This window comes from Triticum aestivum, chromosome 6B (assembly GCF_018294505.1).
Source record: "Triticum aestivum cultivar Chinese Spring chromosome 6B, IWGSC CS RefSeq v2.1, whole genome shotgun sequence".
NCBI classification, from domain to species: Eukaryota; Viridiplantae; Streptophyta; class Magnoliopsida; order Poales; family Poaceae; genus Triticum; species Triticum aestivum.
In genome coordinates, this window is record NC_057810.1 from 141,230,238 (window position 1) to 141,245,636 (window position 15,399).

Here is a 15,399-nt window from a genome sequence, read left to right on the forward strand (position 1 = left end):
ATGAGAATGTCATGCTCACACGGGCTCAGTGGCTGGCGCTGGACTCAAGGAGAGGAGGCGATCAGCAACACTCGCCAAGATCGTGCGCCAAAAGAACAAAGTAAGAAGAACGCCGGCGACGGCGCTCCAAAGAAGAAGAAGTTCGACAAGCGCAAGATCAAGTGTCACAACTGTGGCATCATGGGGCACTTCAAGTCGGAGTGCAAGAAACCACCGAAGGAGAAAGCTCTCATGGCCAAAGGAGGCGATGATGGAGACATGATGCTCATGGTCGAAGTATGCGAGCTAATGGATGAGGATAGTCCAACTCCAAAGGTGCCGGCTATAGAGGTTGTCACGCTCATAGAGGAGGCAATTTATCTTCACGATAAGAAGAGGATGAACACGTCGAGGCACGTGTGGTACCTCGACACGGGCGCTAGCAACCACATAACCGGCGACAAGGACCAGTTTTCTGAGCTCAGTGTTTCGGTGGGAGGCACGGTTCGATTCGGTGACAGACGGACCGTTGACATCGTAGGGCGAGGTACTGTCTTGTTTGAGTTGAAGAATGGCGGTCACAAGGTACTCACAGATGTGTACTATATTCCCAAGCTAAAGAGTAGCATCATAAGTCTTGGCCAGCTCGAGGAGCGTGGTTGCAAGATTGTGCTCGAAGATGGTTTTCTATGGGGGTATGATCGTCAGAGGATGTTGATTATGAAGGTGCAGAGGTCACCGAACAGGCTCTACATCCTCAACTTGGATCGTGTGGATCCGGTATGTCTCCTGTCGAGCATGGACAACCCGGCATGGAAGTGGCACGCGCGCTACGATCATCTTAATTTCCAGGCTCTTCGACAACTTGGACAAAAGGAGATGGTACGTGGTCTACCGTGCATCAATCATGTTGACCAAGTGTGCGACGGTTGTCTCATTGGGAAACAAAGGCGAGCCCCGTTCCCAAGAGAGGGAAACTTTAGAGCGAGTAAAGCTCTTGAGTTGGTCCACGGAGACTTGTGCGGACCGATTACATCGGCCACCCCTGCCGGAAACAGATACTTCTTGCTCGTGGTCGACGACTTTAGCAGATTCATGTGGATTGTGTTGTTGAAGACGAAGGACCAAGCTTTGCAAGCCTTCAGGATTATAAAGATGGCGGCTGAAGTAGAATCTGAAGCCAAGCTGAAGGCCCTCCGTACCGATCGGGGGGGGGGGGGGGGGGGGTGAGTTCAAGTCTCGTGCATTCACAGAATTTTGCGAAGCTCAAGGGATCAAGAGGTATCTTACGGCACCATATTCACCGCAGCAAAACGGTGTTGTGGAATGGAGGAATCAAACTGTGGTGGCAATGGCACGAAGCATGTTGAAGAGTAAAGGCATGTCGGGCAAGTTTTGGGGTGAGGCGGTCAATACGGCCGTTTACCTGCTGAACCGGGCTCCAACCAAGAGTGTGGTTGGGATGACACCGTGCGAAGCATGGTACGGACACAAGCCCACAGTTGATCATCTTCGCACTTTCGGGTGCGTGGCGCATGTGAAAACGGTAGGTGGGCATACTAGCAAATTGGCGGATCGGAGTACTCCAATGGTGTTGGTTGGCTATGAAAAAGGCACGAAGACGTACCGTGCCTGCAACCCCTCAACCAATAAGGTGGTTGTGACGCGCGACGTGGTCTTTGAAGAAGCAAGGTCATGAAATTGGAACTCCACCGGGCCGGTATACCCGTCTTCCGATGATATTTTCAACATTGTTTATGATGATTACGAGCATGCAGACATTGGTGATCAACTGAAGACGTCAGCCGCGACAAACGGCGTGAACAGCGCGGCAGAAAATGGAGACGCGCCAGCTACTCCCGCTGCGTCACACGCGCACGAGCAAGAAGGACCGGCTGGTGCGCCTGAAGACACGCCAGGCAGCGCCAGCGGCGCTCGACCTGGTGGCTCACATATGCGTGGAGGCACTGGACGAAGCCCATCAGGAGGCTGTCCCACCCCAAAGCCCAGGTGGCTCATCAACCAGCCTGGGAAGCCCACGTGGTGCACATGAGCTGGCTGGTTCTCCTGTACGAGTAGGAGAAGGAACACCAATCTCAACTGGTTCATCTGGTGGACGTACAGCCAGTCCAGGAGTGCTCCAATCGCCAGAAATCGGAAAGTTGGCAACTCCAGATGATGTTACTTTGTCTTCGACTGAACAGGAGAGAAGGGAACGTCCGCCGACATCAGTACGTCTTCGATCAGTGGTGGATTTATATCCAAAGGAAGCACTTCCAAAAATAAATCCTGTGAAAATTAAAGGAAGAGGACGGCGGTGTCTGCTTAGCGTCGAGGAACCGACGAAATTTGAAGATGCAAACACGGAGGAGTGTTGGCGTCGTACTATGGACGAGGAGTTGGGATCGATCCAAGACAACAAAACATGGGAGCTCGTGGATCCACCCAACGACCATAAAATCATAGGGCTCAAGTGGGTGTACAAAGTTAAGAAAGATGCCGAAGGAAACTTGGTGAAGCATAAGGCAAGGCTCGTAGCCGAAGGATACGTGCAAAAGCAAGGTGTAGACTTCGAGGAAGTGTTCGCTCCTGTCACAAGGATGGAATCGGTGAGGCTAGTTATAGCTCTCGCGGCTCAAGAATCTTGGAGGCTACATCACATGGATGTAAAATCCGCTTTTTTGAACGGGGAGTTAAAAGAAGAAGTATATGTGAAGCAACCACCGGGTTACATCAAAAAGGGAGAGGAGCACAAGGTGTTGAAACTACACAAAGCATTGTACGGGCTATGCCAAGCTCCTCGGGCGTGGAACATCAAGCTTAATCGTACACTAGTTTCTCTTGGTTTTGAGAAAAGTCCACTGGAGCATGCTATGTACAAGCGAGGTAAAGGCAAGGATCGTTTCCTAGTGGGCATCTATGTTGATGATCTCTTGATAACTGGAGCAGATGAGAAGGAGATTGCTAGATTCAAGCTACAAATGAAGGAGCTTTTCAAGATGAGTGATCTAGGGCTCTTGACTTACTATCTCGGGATCGAGGTACATTAAAAGCCGGAGGGAATTACACTATGCCAGGAGGCATATGCAAAGAAGATTCTTGCAAGCTGTAGCATGGAGGACTGCAATCCAAGTCATGTTCCAATGGAGCCTTGACTTAAACTTAGCAAGAGGAGCCAAGCACCCGCGGTTGATGCAACGGAGTATATAAGTGTGGTCGGAAGCCTAAGGTATCTTGTGAATACACGACCAGACTTGGCCTATTTCGTTGGCGTAGTGAGTCGCTTCATGGAAGCACCCGCGACAGAACATTGGGCAGCTGTGAAACAAATACTCAGGTACATCAAAGGGACAACTAACTTCGGTTGTGTCTATTTGAGAGAGAAGAGGAAGGAGATGATGGAGCTACTTGGCTACAGTGATAGCGACTTGGCAGGAGATATTGACGACCGTAAAAGTACCTCAGGCGTGGCATATTTCTTGAGAAGAAGCATAGTGAGTTGGCTATCACAAAAGCAGAAGGTGGTATATTGTAGTTGCAACCGCGGCAGGTCAAGGTGTGTGGCTAGAAAGGCTACTCGGTGACCTCACTGACAAGGAACCGGAAGGAGTGGTGCTTTATGTTGACAACAAGTCCATGATTGCTCTGTGTAAAAATCCAGTGCATCATGATAGAAGTAAGCACATTGATATAAGGTATCATTACATACGAAATTGCATGGAAGAAGGGAAGATTAAAGTCAACTACATTTACACCGACGACCAGCTTGCAGACATCCTGACCAAGTCTTTGGGACGACAGAAGTTCACGGAGATACGGGGAAGGATCGGCGTTCAAGCTGTGAAGTAAGGACATCGTGGTTGGGGGTGATTGTTGGAAACAACCACGTCTAGGTGGACCAGTTCGGCACGGACTTGGTACAATCATCCGAATCGTATTTAGAGTAGGCTAGCTTAGCTTCTTTATATATTGCTGTACCCCGCGTTGTAAACATCAGATCGATCAAAGCAATAAAAGTACAAAGGCTCGACACGAGCCTGTTGCTATAACTCGGCGACTCCGCGTATTGTGTTCCGACGACTTGTCTACGCTAGCTAGCTAGACACGAGGATCCATCCAGCTGCCTGCCTAGTTGCTTCTTGCTGTACGTATGTCTGTTGGTCAAAGGATTGGACATCCGGAACTCGACGGAAAATACTCGTCGGTGTTCGTACGTTCGGGGCCAAAGCTAACAATAGTTGCCAAACAGTTGTGCTGGAAGCCAGATTTCGGCGACATTGAGTTCAACCTCGACCCCGTCCAGCTCCCAACTTTTTGCGAGCATCTGAACCGGCAAGCGAAGCACGGCATAGAGGCGCACACGCCCTCCATCTTTCAGCGCGGCTACACGTTGCGTCGAACAACCCATGTTGCATCCACTCGACCCAAGTCGTCGCCGTCGCGCGCCCTAGCCGACGTGGCATATGAGTCACGCCCCATTACCGTTGAGTTTGCCAACACCAAGGCGGCGGCTGGCATGAAAGGCTAGGAAGGAGAGCGGGAAGGAGTGACTCGAGGGTGGCGAGTGGGGAGGTAAGCGGGGGTCAGAGCAGTAGGAGGCGGAGCTGGTCGGAGAGCTCCCATGCGGCGGCGATGGAATGAACCCTAGCGGGTGTGAGGGTAACTGGGAGAGGAGTGGCTCACGCGAGGAGGGGTGAGCGGGGCTCGCTGCTCGAGTATACGAAAGGTTCGGGTTATTTTGGGCATGGAAGGTTCATTGAGTAAAAAGATCGGTGGGGCTGGTGAAGGAAAAACAGTGGCGTGGTGGTCATAACGAACGAAGGAACGACCTACCTACTCCCCTTTTAGAAGTAGAGATGCCGAGCACAAAATCATAGGTTAGTGATAGAAAAAATAAAACAGAAAAAATGAAACATATAAAAAACTAAAAAACGCGCACATGCGTCAAATGAGCCACCAACTTTAGTTATAGTTGATTTTTTTACAAGATTTGATTTGATTTGGATATGAGAAGTGGAAGACAAGGGAAGTTTGGATTTAATTAAGATTCTCTTAAGATTTGATTTGAATGAGTTAATGCATGATGTTATATTTATTAAGTGCTAATTTGACTGAGATTTTCTTAAGATTTGATTTGAATGAGTTAATGCATGACATTGTTTTGGGAAATGTCGATTGATTTGAAAGAGTTAACGCATGACCTTGTCTTTATTAAGTGCCAAATTGATTCAGATTTTCTTAAGATTTGATTTGAATAAGTGAATGCATCACGTTGTTTTGGCAAAGTGCGGATTTGATTGAATTAATGCACACATCAAATGGGCGGGCCCAAATTGGTTGGGCATGAGCGAAATGTCGCATGTAAGACGCTCGTGGGCATAATATAGGGTTGGTGGAAACTAAGGCGAGACTACCAACTCGCCCTTTAGAACCTAGAAGGAGAGATTTTTGGCAAGATTTGATTTAATTTGGGTACGATTAGTGAAAGACAAGTAAAAGTTTAGATTTAGTTGAGATTTTCTTAATATTTTATTTGAACGAGTTAATACATGGTGTTGTTTTTATTAAGTGCCAATTTCATTGAAATTTTTCTTATGATTTAATTTGAATGAGTTAATGCATGGCATTGTTTTAAGAAAATGTCGATTGATTTGAAAGAGTTAATATGACGTTGTTTCTATTAAGTGCCGATTTGATCCAGATTTTCTTAATATTTGATTTGAATAAGTTCCGATTTGATTGAGTTGATACATAGGTCAAATGGGCACACCTAAATTGGTTGCGCTTGAGCGAAATGTCGCATGTAATTAAGATGCTCGTAGGCATAATATAAGATTGATGAAAAGTGAGGCGAGACTACCAATTTCTCCTTTAAGAGTAGAGATCCAACACTTGCGTGAAACACGAATGCCTTCGGTGACACCGGAAGGAAAGGAATATCTCATGGCTCCTATCGGAAGCAACACTCGCCGGGCCTTGTGTTTGGTGTCTCTCCTGCTCATGTCTATCAGCCTTTCGTCCTGTCATGCAGGAGGTATATATGCTTCTTGGTTGCTCTCAGTATCCACTCCCCTTTTCATCACAGAATTTTGGACGTTCAAAAGGAATCACGTGGTGATGGTCTGTTGCATACTCACCTGCTTCATTATTCATAGGTACTCCCTCTGTTCCGAAATGTATGTCGCTGGGGAATATGTTCCGACCAGGTGAAAATGGGCAAATGGACCTTTATGCCCCCAGTTCAAACTTTGAATCTGTCCGTCATCTTCCTCAGCGTCTTCCACCTCCGCCTCCGCCCCGGCACTCCACCTCCGCCTCCGCGGCTCTGCCACCCGCCCTCCACCTCCGCCCCGGCACTCCACCTCCGCCTCCGCGGCTCCGCCACCTGCCCTCCACCCCCGCGCTCCTCTCCCACGCCAGGGGCTCCTCCCGGCCCCCGCGCGCCCAGGTGGTGCTCTGCTGCCGCCCGCTGGTGGAGACGAGGTGCTGATCTACTGCCGGCCGCTGGTGGAGGCGAGCTGGTGCTCTGCTGCCGCCCGCTAGTGGAGGCGAGCTGCTGCCTACGCGCGCCCAAGGGCTGTTCCTCCCCATGCACAGGTGCTGCTGCCGCTGAAGTCCTCGCCGCTGGGCAGGAGCTGCTTTAGCTGGAGTTCTCAATTTTGCTCTCCTAGGTTCATCTCCTCGCCCATTACTCCCTCTGCATCATCCGAGTAAACAATTTGATGATCATAAACTTGATGTAATCATCTGTCTTAAATAATTTGAATAATTGCATGTAGTACAATCTTGGAGTAATACTGAAATTTAACACTGAAACTGAACAGTGATATTGAACACTGAAAGATGAACACTGAGTAGAACATGTACTGTCAATACAAGTTTGGACTTGTACTGTCAATACAAAAAATGAGCATGTACTGTCAATTTAACACAGGTTTGGACTTCTTAGTTTCATCAGTACTCCAAATCAGTAGGAGTATGAATTAATGGGCAAAAATAATTGCTACTCTCATTTCAGGTAAAATTGAGTAGGAATAGGAGTATGAATATCAGGAGCATGAATACCAAGAAGGGTAGTGGTAAAACATAGAGCATGGCCTCCGAAAATTTTACCTCAGCCTTACTTTGAACCCACTATCATTTCTGTACTCCATTATTCCCATAAGAGGGTCTCTTTCACCTGTAACTTGACATGATCAAGTAAACTGTGCACATGGCTATTTTTATTTGAATCTTCAGAATGTCCAAACTTTTAAACACTATGGTATGACTGAACAATCTAAAGTGTTTGACATAATTTGATGTAAATAAAATACTCCGGTCATTATTAGTATGCAAATTTGCAGTTAGTGCTTCGAAAAAAACACTATGGGAAATGACTTGAATGGAGAAATGTTGAGATACCAACCTGCTAGCTGAAAGTGCGGCATGCCGGCATGAGAGTGACTGATGCCCTCACACATCTTTTTTCAATAGCCCTTCTTTAAAACAATCTGATGGAAAAAAATTCAAGGTCACAAGTCATATTACTGTAGGGCTCATATTACTGTAGAAGAGGGAAGAGAGAGAAGAGAGCAAGAATATGGAGGTCACAAGAGGAGTATACTACAGTAGCTCTCCTCTTGTTGCAAGTCCTACACTAAACTACTAAAACTACTGCTTGCAAGTCCTAACATAACAGCAGCAATCATCATCAGTACTCCAAGTATCCAAGATCGAATAATTAACAGAAAAACAAGATAACCTAACAGAGCAAGATGGAGTAATCCAAGAAAATTAATTGAAAATTGCTGAGTAGTGTTGTGTGCAAGTGCAAGTACTCCAAATTTGTTTGAGTAGCAAATCTTGGAGTACCGGAGGACTCCAAGTTAAATGTACTCAAAGCAAAATTAACTTGGTGATGCATGCTAAACTTGAGAACCATCATCAGTTGGTACACACATCATTCAGATTACACATGATAATTAATTAGGTGCGATAACTAAATAACCCCAGCAGCTACGTTAGTTAGGTGTAGTAAAAACTCCTACTGCTACTGCATCTTTACCAACCAAATTCAGTGACAGAGCTACTCCATTTTACTCAAAATTCAGTATGCAAAATTAACAGTAATCCATACAGCTGCTTCATACTCCAAATTCAGTATACAAATTCAGTATTCATGTACTACTCCAAGTCCTACACTAAACTACTCAAAGATCATTTTCATTTCCATCTGATCATTTAACGTTAAACAAGCAGTGCAAGCAAGAGAATAGTGCAAACAAAGTATGCAATAATGTTGTACTGCTCCAATTGATCATTTTCATTTCCAAAATGTACTGGTGTGCATCTTGAAAGTTCAACCTCTTACCTTGAAAGTTCTTTTTAGTTGCCTGGAGAACATGGATCTCCCAGACCTCAACTACACCCCACCTGCAGAAGATGAAGATGAAATGGACGAAGATGTAAGAGATGAGATGGACGAAGATGTAGGAGATGCAATTGTTCAAGGTAAATGACTCAAATGATCATGAGTAGAGAGTAAACGACTCAAATGACTTGTGTAAATGCATTGTTGTACTCCATTTGATCATATATAATATATTTTCTTTGTGCAGGTGTTGAGCAAGCAGTTCAGAAAAGGGATATCCTAGATGACAAGAAAAGATATGCTGCTTATGTTGCAATGCATACATTGTGCATGAGTAGAGGGGGAAAGTTTAAGAGAGATGACAAGAAAAATATTGCTGATTTCTTTGGAGTGGGTGTCTGGAATATACAAAGGATTTGGAAGAAAGCGATGGAGCAAATTGCTGAAGGTCTAGACGTAGATGTTTCAGGTCAGAGGAAAGGAAATTGTGGAAGAAAGCCGAAAGACATCAATCTAGAGCAAATCCCTACCATCCCACTAAACAGGAGGTCTACTATCAGGTCACTTGCCTGGCAACTCGGGTGCAGCCCTACGACACTCCACCGGAAGTTCATGCTCAAGTTGATAAAGAGGCATACAAATTGTTTGAAGCTAGCTCTAAATGAAAAGAACAAGAAGGATAGAATGAAATTTTGCTTGTCAATGCTCGATGAGACAACAACACAAACTGAAAGGCCAAAATTCAAGACCATGCACAACATTATTCATATCGATGAGAAATGGTTCTATATGACCAAGAGAAAAAGGAACTATTATCTGTTGTATGGGGAGGAAGAGCCTACAAGAACTCTGCAAAACGGCAGTTGTATTGGAAAGGTTATGTTCTTGACAGCGATTGCTAGGCCGAGGTGGGATAATGAAGGAAATGTGACCTTCTCTGGAAAACTTGGAATTTGGCCGTTTGTGAAAGAAGTTCCGGCTCAAAGGAGAAGCGACAACAGGCCCAGAGGAACATTGGAGACAAAGTCAATAAAAGTCAACAGGCAAGTAATGAGAGAGTTCATGATAGAGAACCTGCTGCCAGCAATACAAGCATCTTGGCCTGAGAATGATGCTGGGCAAACCATCTATATACAGCAAGACAACGCTAAGCCTCATATCTTGCCTAATGACCCAGAATTTTTAGCAGCCGTGGAAAGAACTGGACTCGATATCAGACTAATCCAACAACCTGCCAATAGCCCTGATCTGAATGGCCTTGACCTTGGGTTCTTCAGCTCGTTGCAATCTCTAACAGATTGTTTAAGCCCTAGAACGCTTCAGGATCTTATCAAGGGTGTGCTAGATGAATTTGAAAACTATGATGTTTACAAGCTGAACAGAGTTTTCCTATCTCTACAAGCTTGCATGATTGAAATCTTGAACCATGCAGGGGGCAATGGGTATAAAATACCCCATGCAAACAAGGAAAGGCTAGAGAACTTTGGGATGCTACCTCCAAGACTTACATGCCCTCAAGAGGTATATGCAAATGCCCTGCACAATCTTGGGATAATGGAGAGAGTTGCTTGTTGAGTTGCTTGTCGAGATGCTAGTTCAGATGCTTGAGGAGATGCTTGTTGAGTTGCTTGTCGAGATGCTTGTTGAGATGCTCGTCGAGATGCTTGTTGAGATGCTTGAGGAGTTGCTTGTCGAGATGCTTGTCGAGTTGCTTGTTGAGATGCTTGAGGAGTTGCTTGTCGAGATACTTGTTGAGATGCTTGAGGAGATGCTTGTCGAGATGCTTGAGGAGTTGCTCGTCGAGATGCTTGTTGAGATGCTTGAGGAGTTGCTTGTCGAGATGCTAGTTTAGATGCTTGAGGAGTTGCTTGTCGAGATGCTTGAGGAGATGCTTGAGAAGTTTCTTGTTGAGATGCTTGAGGAGATGCTTGTTGAGATGCTTGAGGAGTTGCTTGTCGAGATGCTTGTTGAGATGCTTGAGGAGTTGCTTGTCGAGATGCTAGTTTAGATGCTTGAGGAGTTGCTTGTCGAGATGCTTGAGGAGATGCTTGAGAAGTTTCTTGTTGAGATGCTTGAGGAGATGCTTGTTGAGATGCTTGAGGAGTTGCTTGTCGAGATGCTAGTTCAGATGCTTGAGGAGATGCTTGTTGAGTTGCTTGTCGAGATGCTTGTTGAGATGCTGGAGGAGTTGCTTGTTAAGATGCTTGTGATTATTTGTGTGGAGTATGTGTGTAACTCCTTGTTTGTGTGCAGTATATGTAAACCCCTTGTGAAATTACTCCATATGTTTGCAAAAGGCTTCTATGGACTGGATTTTACTCCATATATATGATCATTTTTGTTTGAAAAGTTTAATTTAATTTTGTGAGGAGTGCATCATTTGTGTGATCATTTTTGTTTAATTAAGAGAGAAGAAGAGAGGGCACTGGAAGAGAGAGAAAGTAAGAAGAGAGGGCAACACACACACACACACACAGAGAGAGAGAGAGAGAGAGAGAACTGGAAGATAATCAAGCACTCCAAGAAGAAAGAAAGAAGAGAAAAGAAGAGAGAAATAGGAGTACTCCATTAGTGAAAGTTTCATTTGGTTTCATTTGATTTAGGTCTCATATTGTTGCACTATTGTAAGAGGGCAAAAGAGAAAGAGAAGACAAATGAAAGAGACGAGAGGAGAGGAGAAGAGTAGTTCAGTTTAGTTTTAATTAAATGAAAAGGTTTAATTAACCAAGAACTACTCCTACTCCTACTCATACTCCAAGAACTACTCCTACTCCTACTCCAAGAGCTACTCCTACTCCTAATTTTAAATAAAACTAAACATCAAGTCCATAGAATAGATTTTACTGAAACTACTCCTGAGTTTGAGTAGCTTGTATGGCATGTCATGATTTTACAGAAACTACTCATATCATGATTTTACTGTCATTAATATGCAAGCAACAATTAAGTTCACAATATTATGCAAGTTAACAAGCTTCAGTAGCCCAAGTTTCAGTAGACAAATTAACACAAGCTACATACGACAACTTTCAAAAGAAGCTACAGCTGCTTCATGAGAATAAGCAAAGTTTCAGTACATTTGATCCATCTGGCCAAATCGAGAAGAAAACAAATCAGGGAAGTTTAACTAATAACTGCAGTTTACCCAGCCCCATGGTGAGAGGAAAACAAGCTGCAGTTACCACACACCCAAATTCAACCAATCTACTCCGGCCGGCCGGTTATCAAGTTCAAAGGTCTTGTTCAAAGAGAAGAAGAAGAAGAATATGTTCCATCAAAGAGGAGACGGGGTCAACCTTGATGCAAAAAGATTTTAAGTTAGTTAAAGGAAAAGGTTTCATTTTATTTTACTCCTACACTTTACTGAAAAAGAAGAGAGTAAGAGAGGACAAATGGTTCAGATAATTTTACGTTAATTGAAAGAAATGGTTTTAGTTTATCTTAATTTTACTGGAAGTTTTAAGTTAATTAAAAGAAAAGGTTTCAGATTATCTTAATTAATGGCTGCAGTTCTTTCAGTTAGTAGGGTCTGCTGCAGTTCTTTCGGTTAGCAGGGTCATTGATGGCTGCAACCACCCAATATACAGGTGAAAACGTTGTTGTGAGGATATGAGTGAAAGGATAAACAAGTTGTTGCAAGAGAGATAATTCTAAGAAGTCAGAAAACTACTCCTTCTAGATCAAACAAGTTGTTACAGGAGTACTCCAACTGTAGATCAAACAAGCAGTAGCAGCAGCTACTGCACCAAAATTAACACAAGATACTGACAGCAGCAGCCCAAGATTAACACAAACTACTGACAGTACCTCTATTAATCTCCTTCCCAACTGTAGATCAAACAAGCTACTCCAAAATTTGTGTTGGTCACTGCATTTCTCATCAGTGCAAATCTGCACACTACTGCATACTCATATCCTCACAACAATTCGTAACAGAGGGCCTAAAACACAGATGTTACTAAAAACTGAAAAGCCTACTGCATCAAAGCTACTCCAAATCAGTGCAAATCCACACTGGAGTAATAAAGTTTACTGCAAATCTGCACACTGGAGTAATTCAGATTTACTGCAACTTCTCTAAATCGCTACAAATCAGTGACTTGTGAGCATGAAGATTATTCCTCGCCCAGCTCAACTTGAAGAATCAAGATTATTCCTCCCCCAGCTAAAAAAAATGCAAGACTATTGCAATTTCCGACGACTCAGCTCACCCTTGTCTACGGGTCAACGATCCTATTCCGCAAAGAACTTGCAGACATGTCTATGGATCGAGGAAATTTCAGCAGCGCCAGGCCAGGGGAGATGGACAGACAGACAAAGGAGCAAAGCTGTAGTGGAGAAGGGACCTTTTCTTGCATGGTTAGGAGGGGCATCCCAGCGCCGTCGTGGATGGTGCGGCAGCTCCGGATGCTGAAGATGGCGCCCTTGACCTTGAGCACGACGGCGCCGTTGGCATCGGTGATGGCGAAGTCGCCGTCGGAGAGGCTGAGCGCCTTCTTGGTCACCGTCAGCGGCACCACGTAGGGCGCGCAGAACTGGTGCCCCACCACCGGCAGCGGCGCCGGTGGGGCTCCACATCAAGCGCCGTTGTGTCGCCGGAGTACTTGAGATGCGGCTCCAGATCCTCCCGCTCGGGCTCCAGATCCTCCCGTCGTCGTCTTCACGCCCGCGCCGGTGCCGCGGGCTCCGCTTCAGCGACTCCTCACGCCTATCCACAAGCAGATCGAGGACCAGCGCATGTGGATCCAGCTCCTCCTCGCCCAGCAGCCGTCGCCGACAAATAAAAATGGCAGCTTTGTGTGGTGGGGAGCGGTGAGCGGCGATGCGGAGCAAGACGCCGGCGAGAGGGAGAGAGAGGGAGCATCAACGGGGAGAGAGCGGCGTCGCGCGAGAGAGAGAGAGGCGCCTGGTGGCCGGCGTCGCGCGCGAGAGAGAGGCAAGCGGGGGCGTCGCACGCGAGGGAGAGAGAGCGGGGGTGAGTGGGGAGAGAGTGGTCGGTGGCGTCGGGCGAGAAAGAGGGAAACGTGTCGGTCGGAGGGGTAGAATGGGAAACTCAGGGAAAATCGTAGCCTACGAAAATTTGTTCGTCGAATCGTTTAACGACATACAATTCGGAACAGAGGGAGTACAACAGATGGTTCCCCGAAGTTGTGCATAACCCAGAAAGCATGTGCACCGAAGTGGTCCATAGAACCCTGGGATAACTATGCCTGCAAGTTTTACTGCGGAGTTCGAGGTTACGATGAGGATAAGAGCCACTGCACACCAAACGGTAAAGGATTTTGCTGCTGCGAAAAGTAATGTAAGCTGTTTTTCTTTGCAAAATAATTAAGCCTAGTTTTCAATGTCGTGGATTGAAAGGACCCATATGCATCAAGATTTTAATTCAGGGAATGGCTGTATCCTAGAAAACAAACATTGTAATGGTTGATTTATATACTTTTCATACCGGTCCTATCAAAAGAACATTGGACAATCCTATGATCGCCATGAAACGCCGGAATAAATCATAACTATCAGTTGAACAATGATATGAATCTGGCGTTGTTTTTACAAAAGTGATGGCAGGATGATCCGTGGCTATTCTTTCAAAGGTTGGTAGTAAATAACATCAGACTAATTAAATAGCAAAAAATCCTAGCCATATTAATATAAATAAATGAGAATAGGAAAACTATATACAACATTATAAAAACATGTGCAACTGTTTAACTAAAGCAACTAGTGTATTCTTTCCTCTCTTGCAAGGCGACTAGGCCAAAGCCTCCACCCTCCCCCCACCCCTCCCCGGCAGATGGTGCTTATTTTAATCAGTCTTCTGATCTCATACCTCCTCAATTTCGTCCATGGGGACTGGTAAAATGCTAGCTCATCAGGGCGGTGAGGTTAGCGTTTCTCACTGTGTATACACGACAACGTTATTTGGTGTCCAGTTCTTTACATTGATTCAAGGGTTCAACAACAATGAATGCGAGTGTTGTTCCTTAGGGTCGCATGCATGAAGACATATTGGTTGTCATCGACAAGGTCAGGCCGTCTTCAGTGTGGGAGCAGTGATAGTGCTTGTTTGGTGGTATATGGACCTTGATGTAATTTTATAATGTTTTGGGTGCTTTATACCTATGATGAGCTTTTGCTACACATCTAAGTCCTTGAGGTAAAAAGAGCATGTGAATGCAAAGTGATGTCCAACGGGACAGCGTTTCAGTTAGGTTTTTTCATATGAAAAGGAAAAGAATGCAAATGACATGCACATATAGGTGGTGTTCTAAAAAATAAATATTTTTTCATATATTTCCAAGTTCATTTAAATTTCTTATGAATTTTTCAAAGTAATGGTCAAAGGGTGGCATTCGAATGACGAAGGGCAAAACCCATAGGCAGGAACCAACTAATGACAAGGATGTAATTATCTCGGAACTTAAACACATGAACTATTTTTAAATGAGTGTTTTTTCCTAAGTGCACAACATTTCTCTCGAAACATATAAACTTTTCTGTACATATGTGAACTTTTTTGTAAACATGAACAATTTTTGAAAATAACATGATCATTTTTGAATATAAGAACTTTCATAATATTTTTGCACCATATACCTTATTTTGGTCTTGGATTAGCGTCATGGAAAAGGAGCACATAAATTAGACGCGATTGAACAAAAGAGAAAACAAGAAATAATCATGCACTCGCAACAAAAAAGAAAACATTGTGCCGGCGCATATGGGCACAGATGATGAACCACAAGTATAGGGAATCAATCATAGTCTTTTCGATAAGTAAGAGAGTCCAACCCAGCAAGGAGCAGAAGGAAATTATAAGGGGTTTTCAACAAGGATTCTATGCAAGCACTAAAATTATCGGTAACAGATAGTTTGATAGTAAGGTAATTCATAACGAGTAGCAATCTCTACTCCTAATGTCTCAGTTGGTAGGTCGCGTTCCGGGTTTTATTTTCGTCCCACCTCACTCGGTCTTTTTTGGTACTTCTTTGGTACTTCCTCCCACCTCCCACCCGTTTTATTTCACTGGTTTTTTTTCGTCCCTCCCCCACCCCACCGGTTTAGTT

The 15,399-nt window shown here is 44.8% G+C and overlaps 1 protein-coding gene across 3 annotated transcripts; it reads right to left on the reverse strand.

The window, feature by feature from the left end:
- Positions 1-6,137: 6,137 nt before the first annotated feature.
- Positions 6,138-13,342, reverse strand: LOC123136210 (uncharacterized). Of its 3 annotated transcripts, none has more exons than XM_044555539.1 (5): positions 12,679-13,329; positions 8,333-8,394; positions 7,388-7,472; positions 7,093-7,159; positions 6,138-6,676 (listed from the first exon to the last, which is right to left on the reverse strand). In XM_044555539.1, exons 3-5 carry the CDS (start codon positions 7,440-7,442, stop codon positions 6,250-6,252), a joined length of 549 nt encoding a protein of 182 aa, XP_044411474.1. In that variant the 5' UTR covers positions 7,443-7,472; positions 8,333-8,394; positions 12,679-13,329; the 3' UTR covers positions 6,138-6,249. The 3 variants fall into 3 exon arrangements, with proteins under 3 accessions (XP_044411474.1, XP_044411476.1, XP_044411475.1); XM_044555541.1 differs by lacking the exon at positions 12,679-13,329 and adding an exon at positions 9,841-12,672; XM_044555540.1 differs by lacking the exon at positions 8,333-8,394 and having other exon boundaries at positions 12,679-13,342.
- Positions 13,343-15,399: the final 2,057 nt, after the last annotated feature.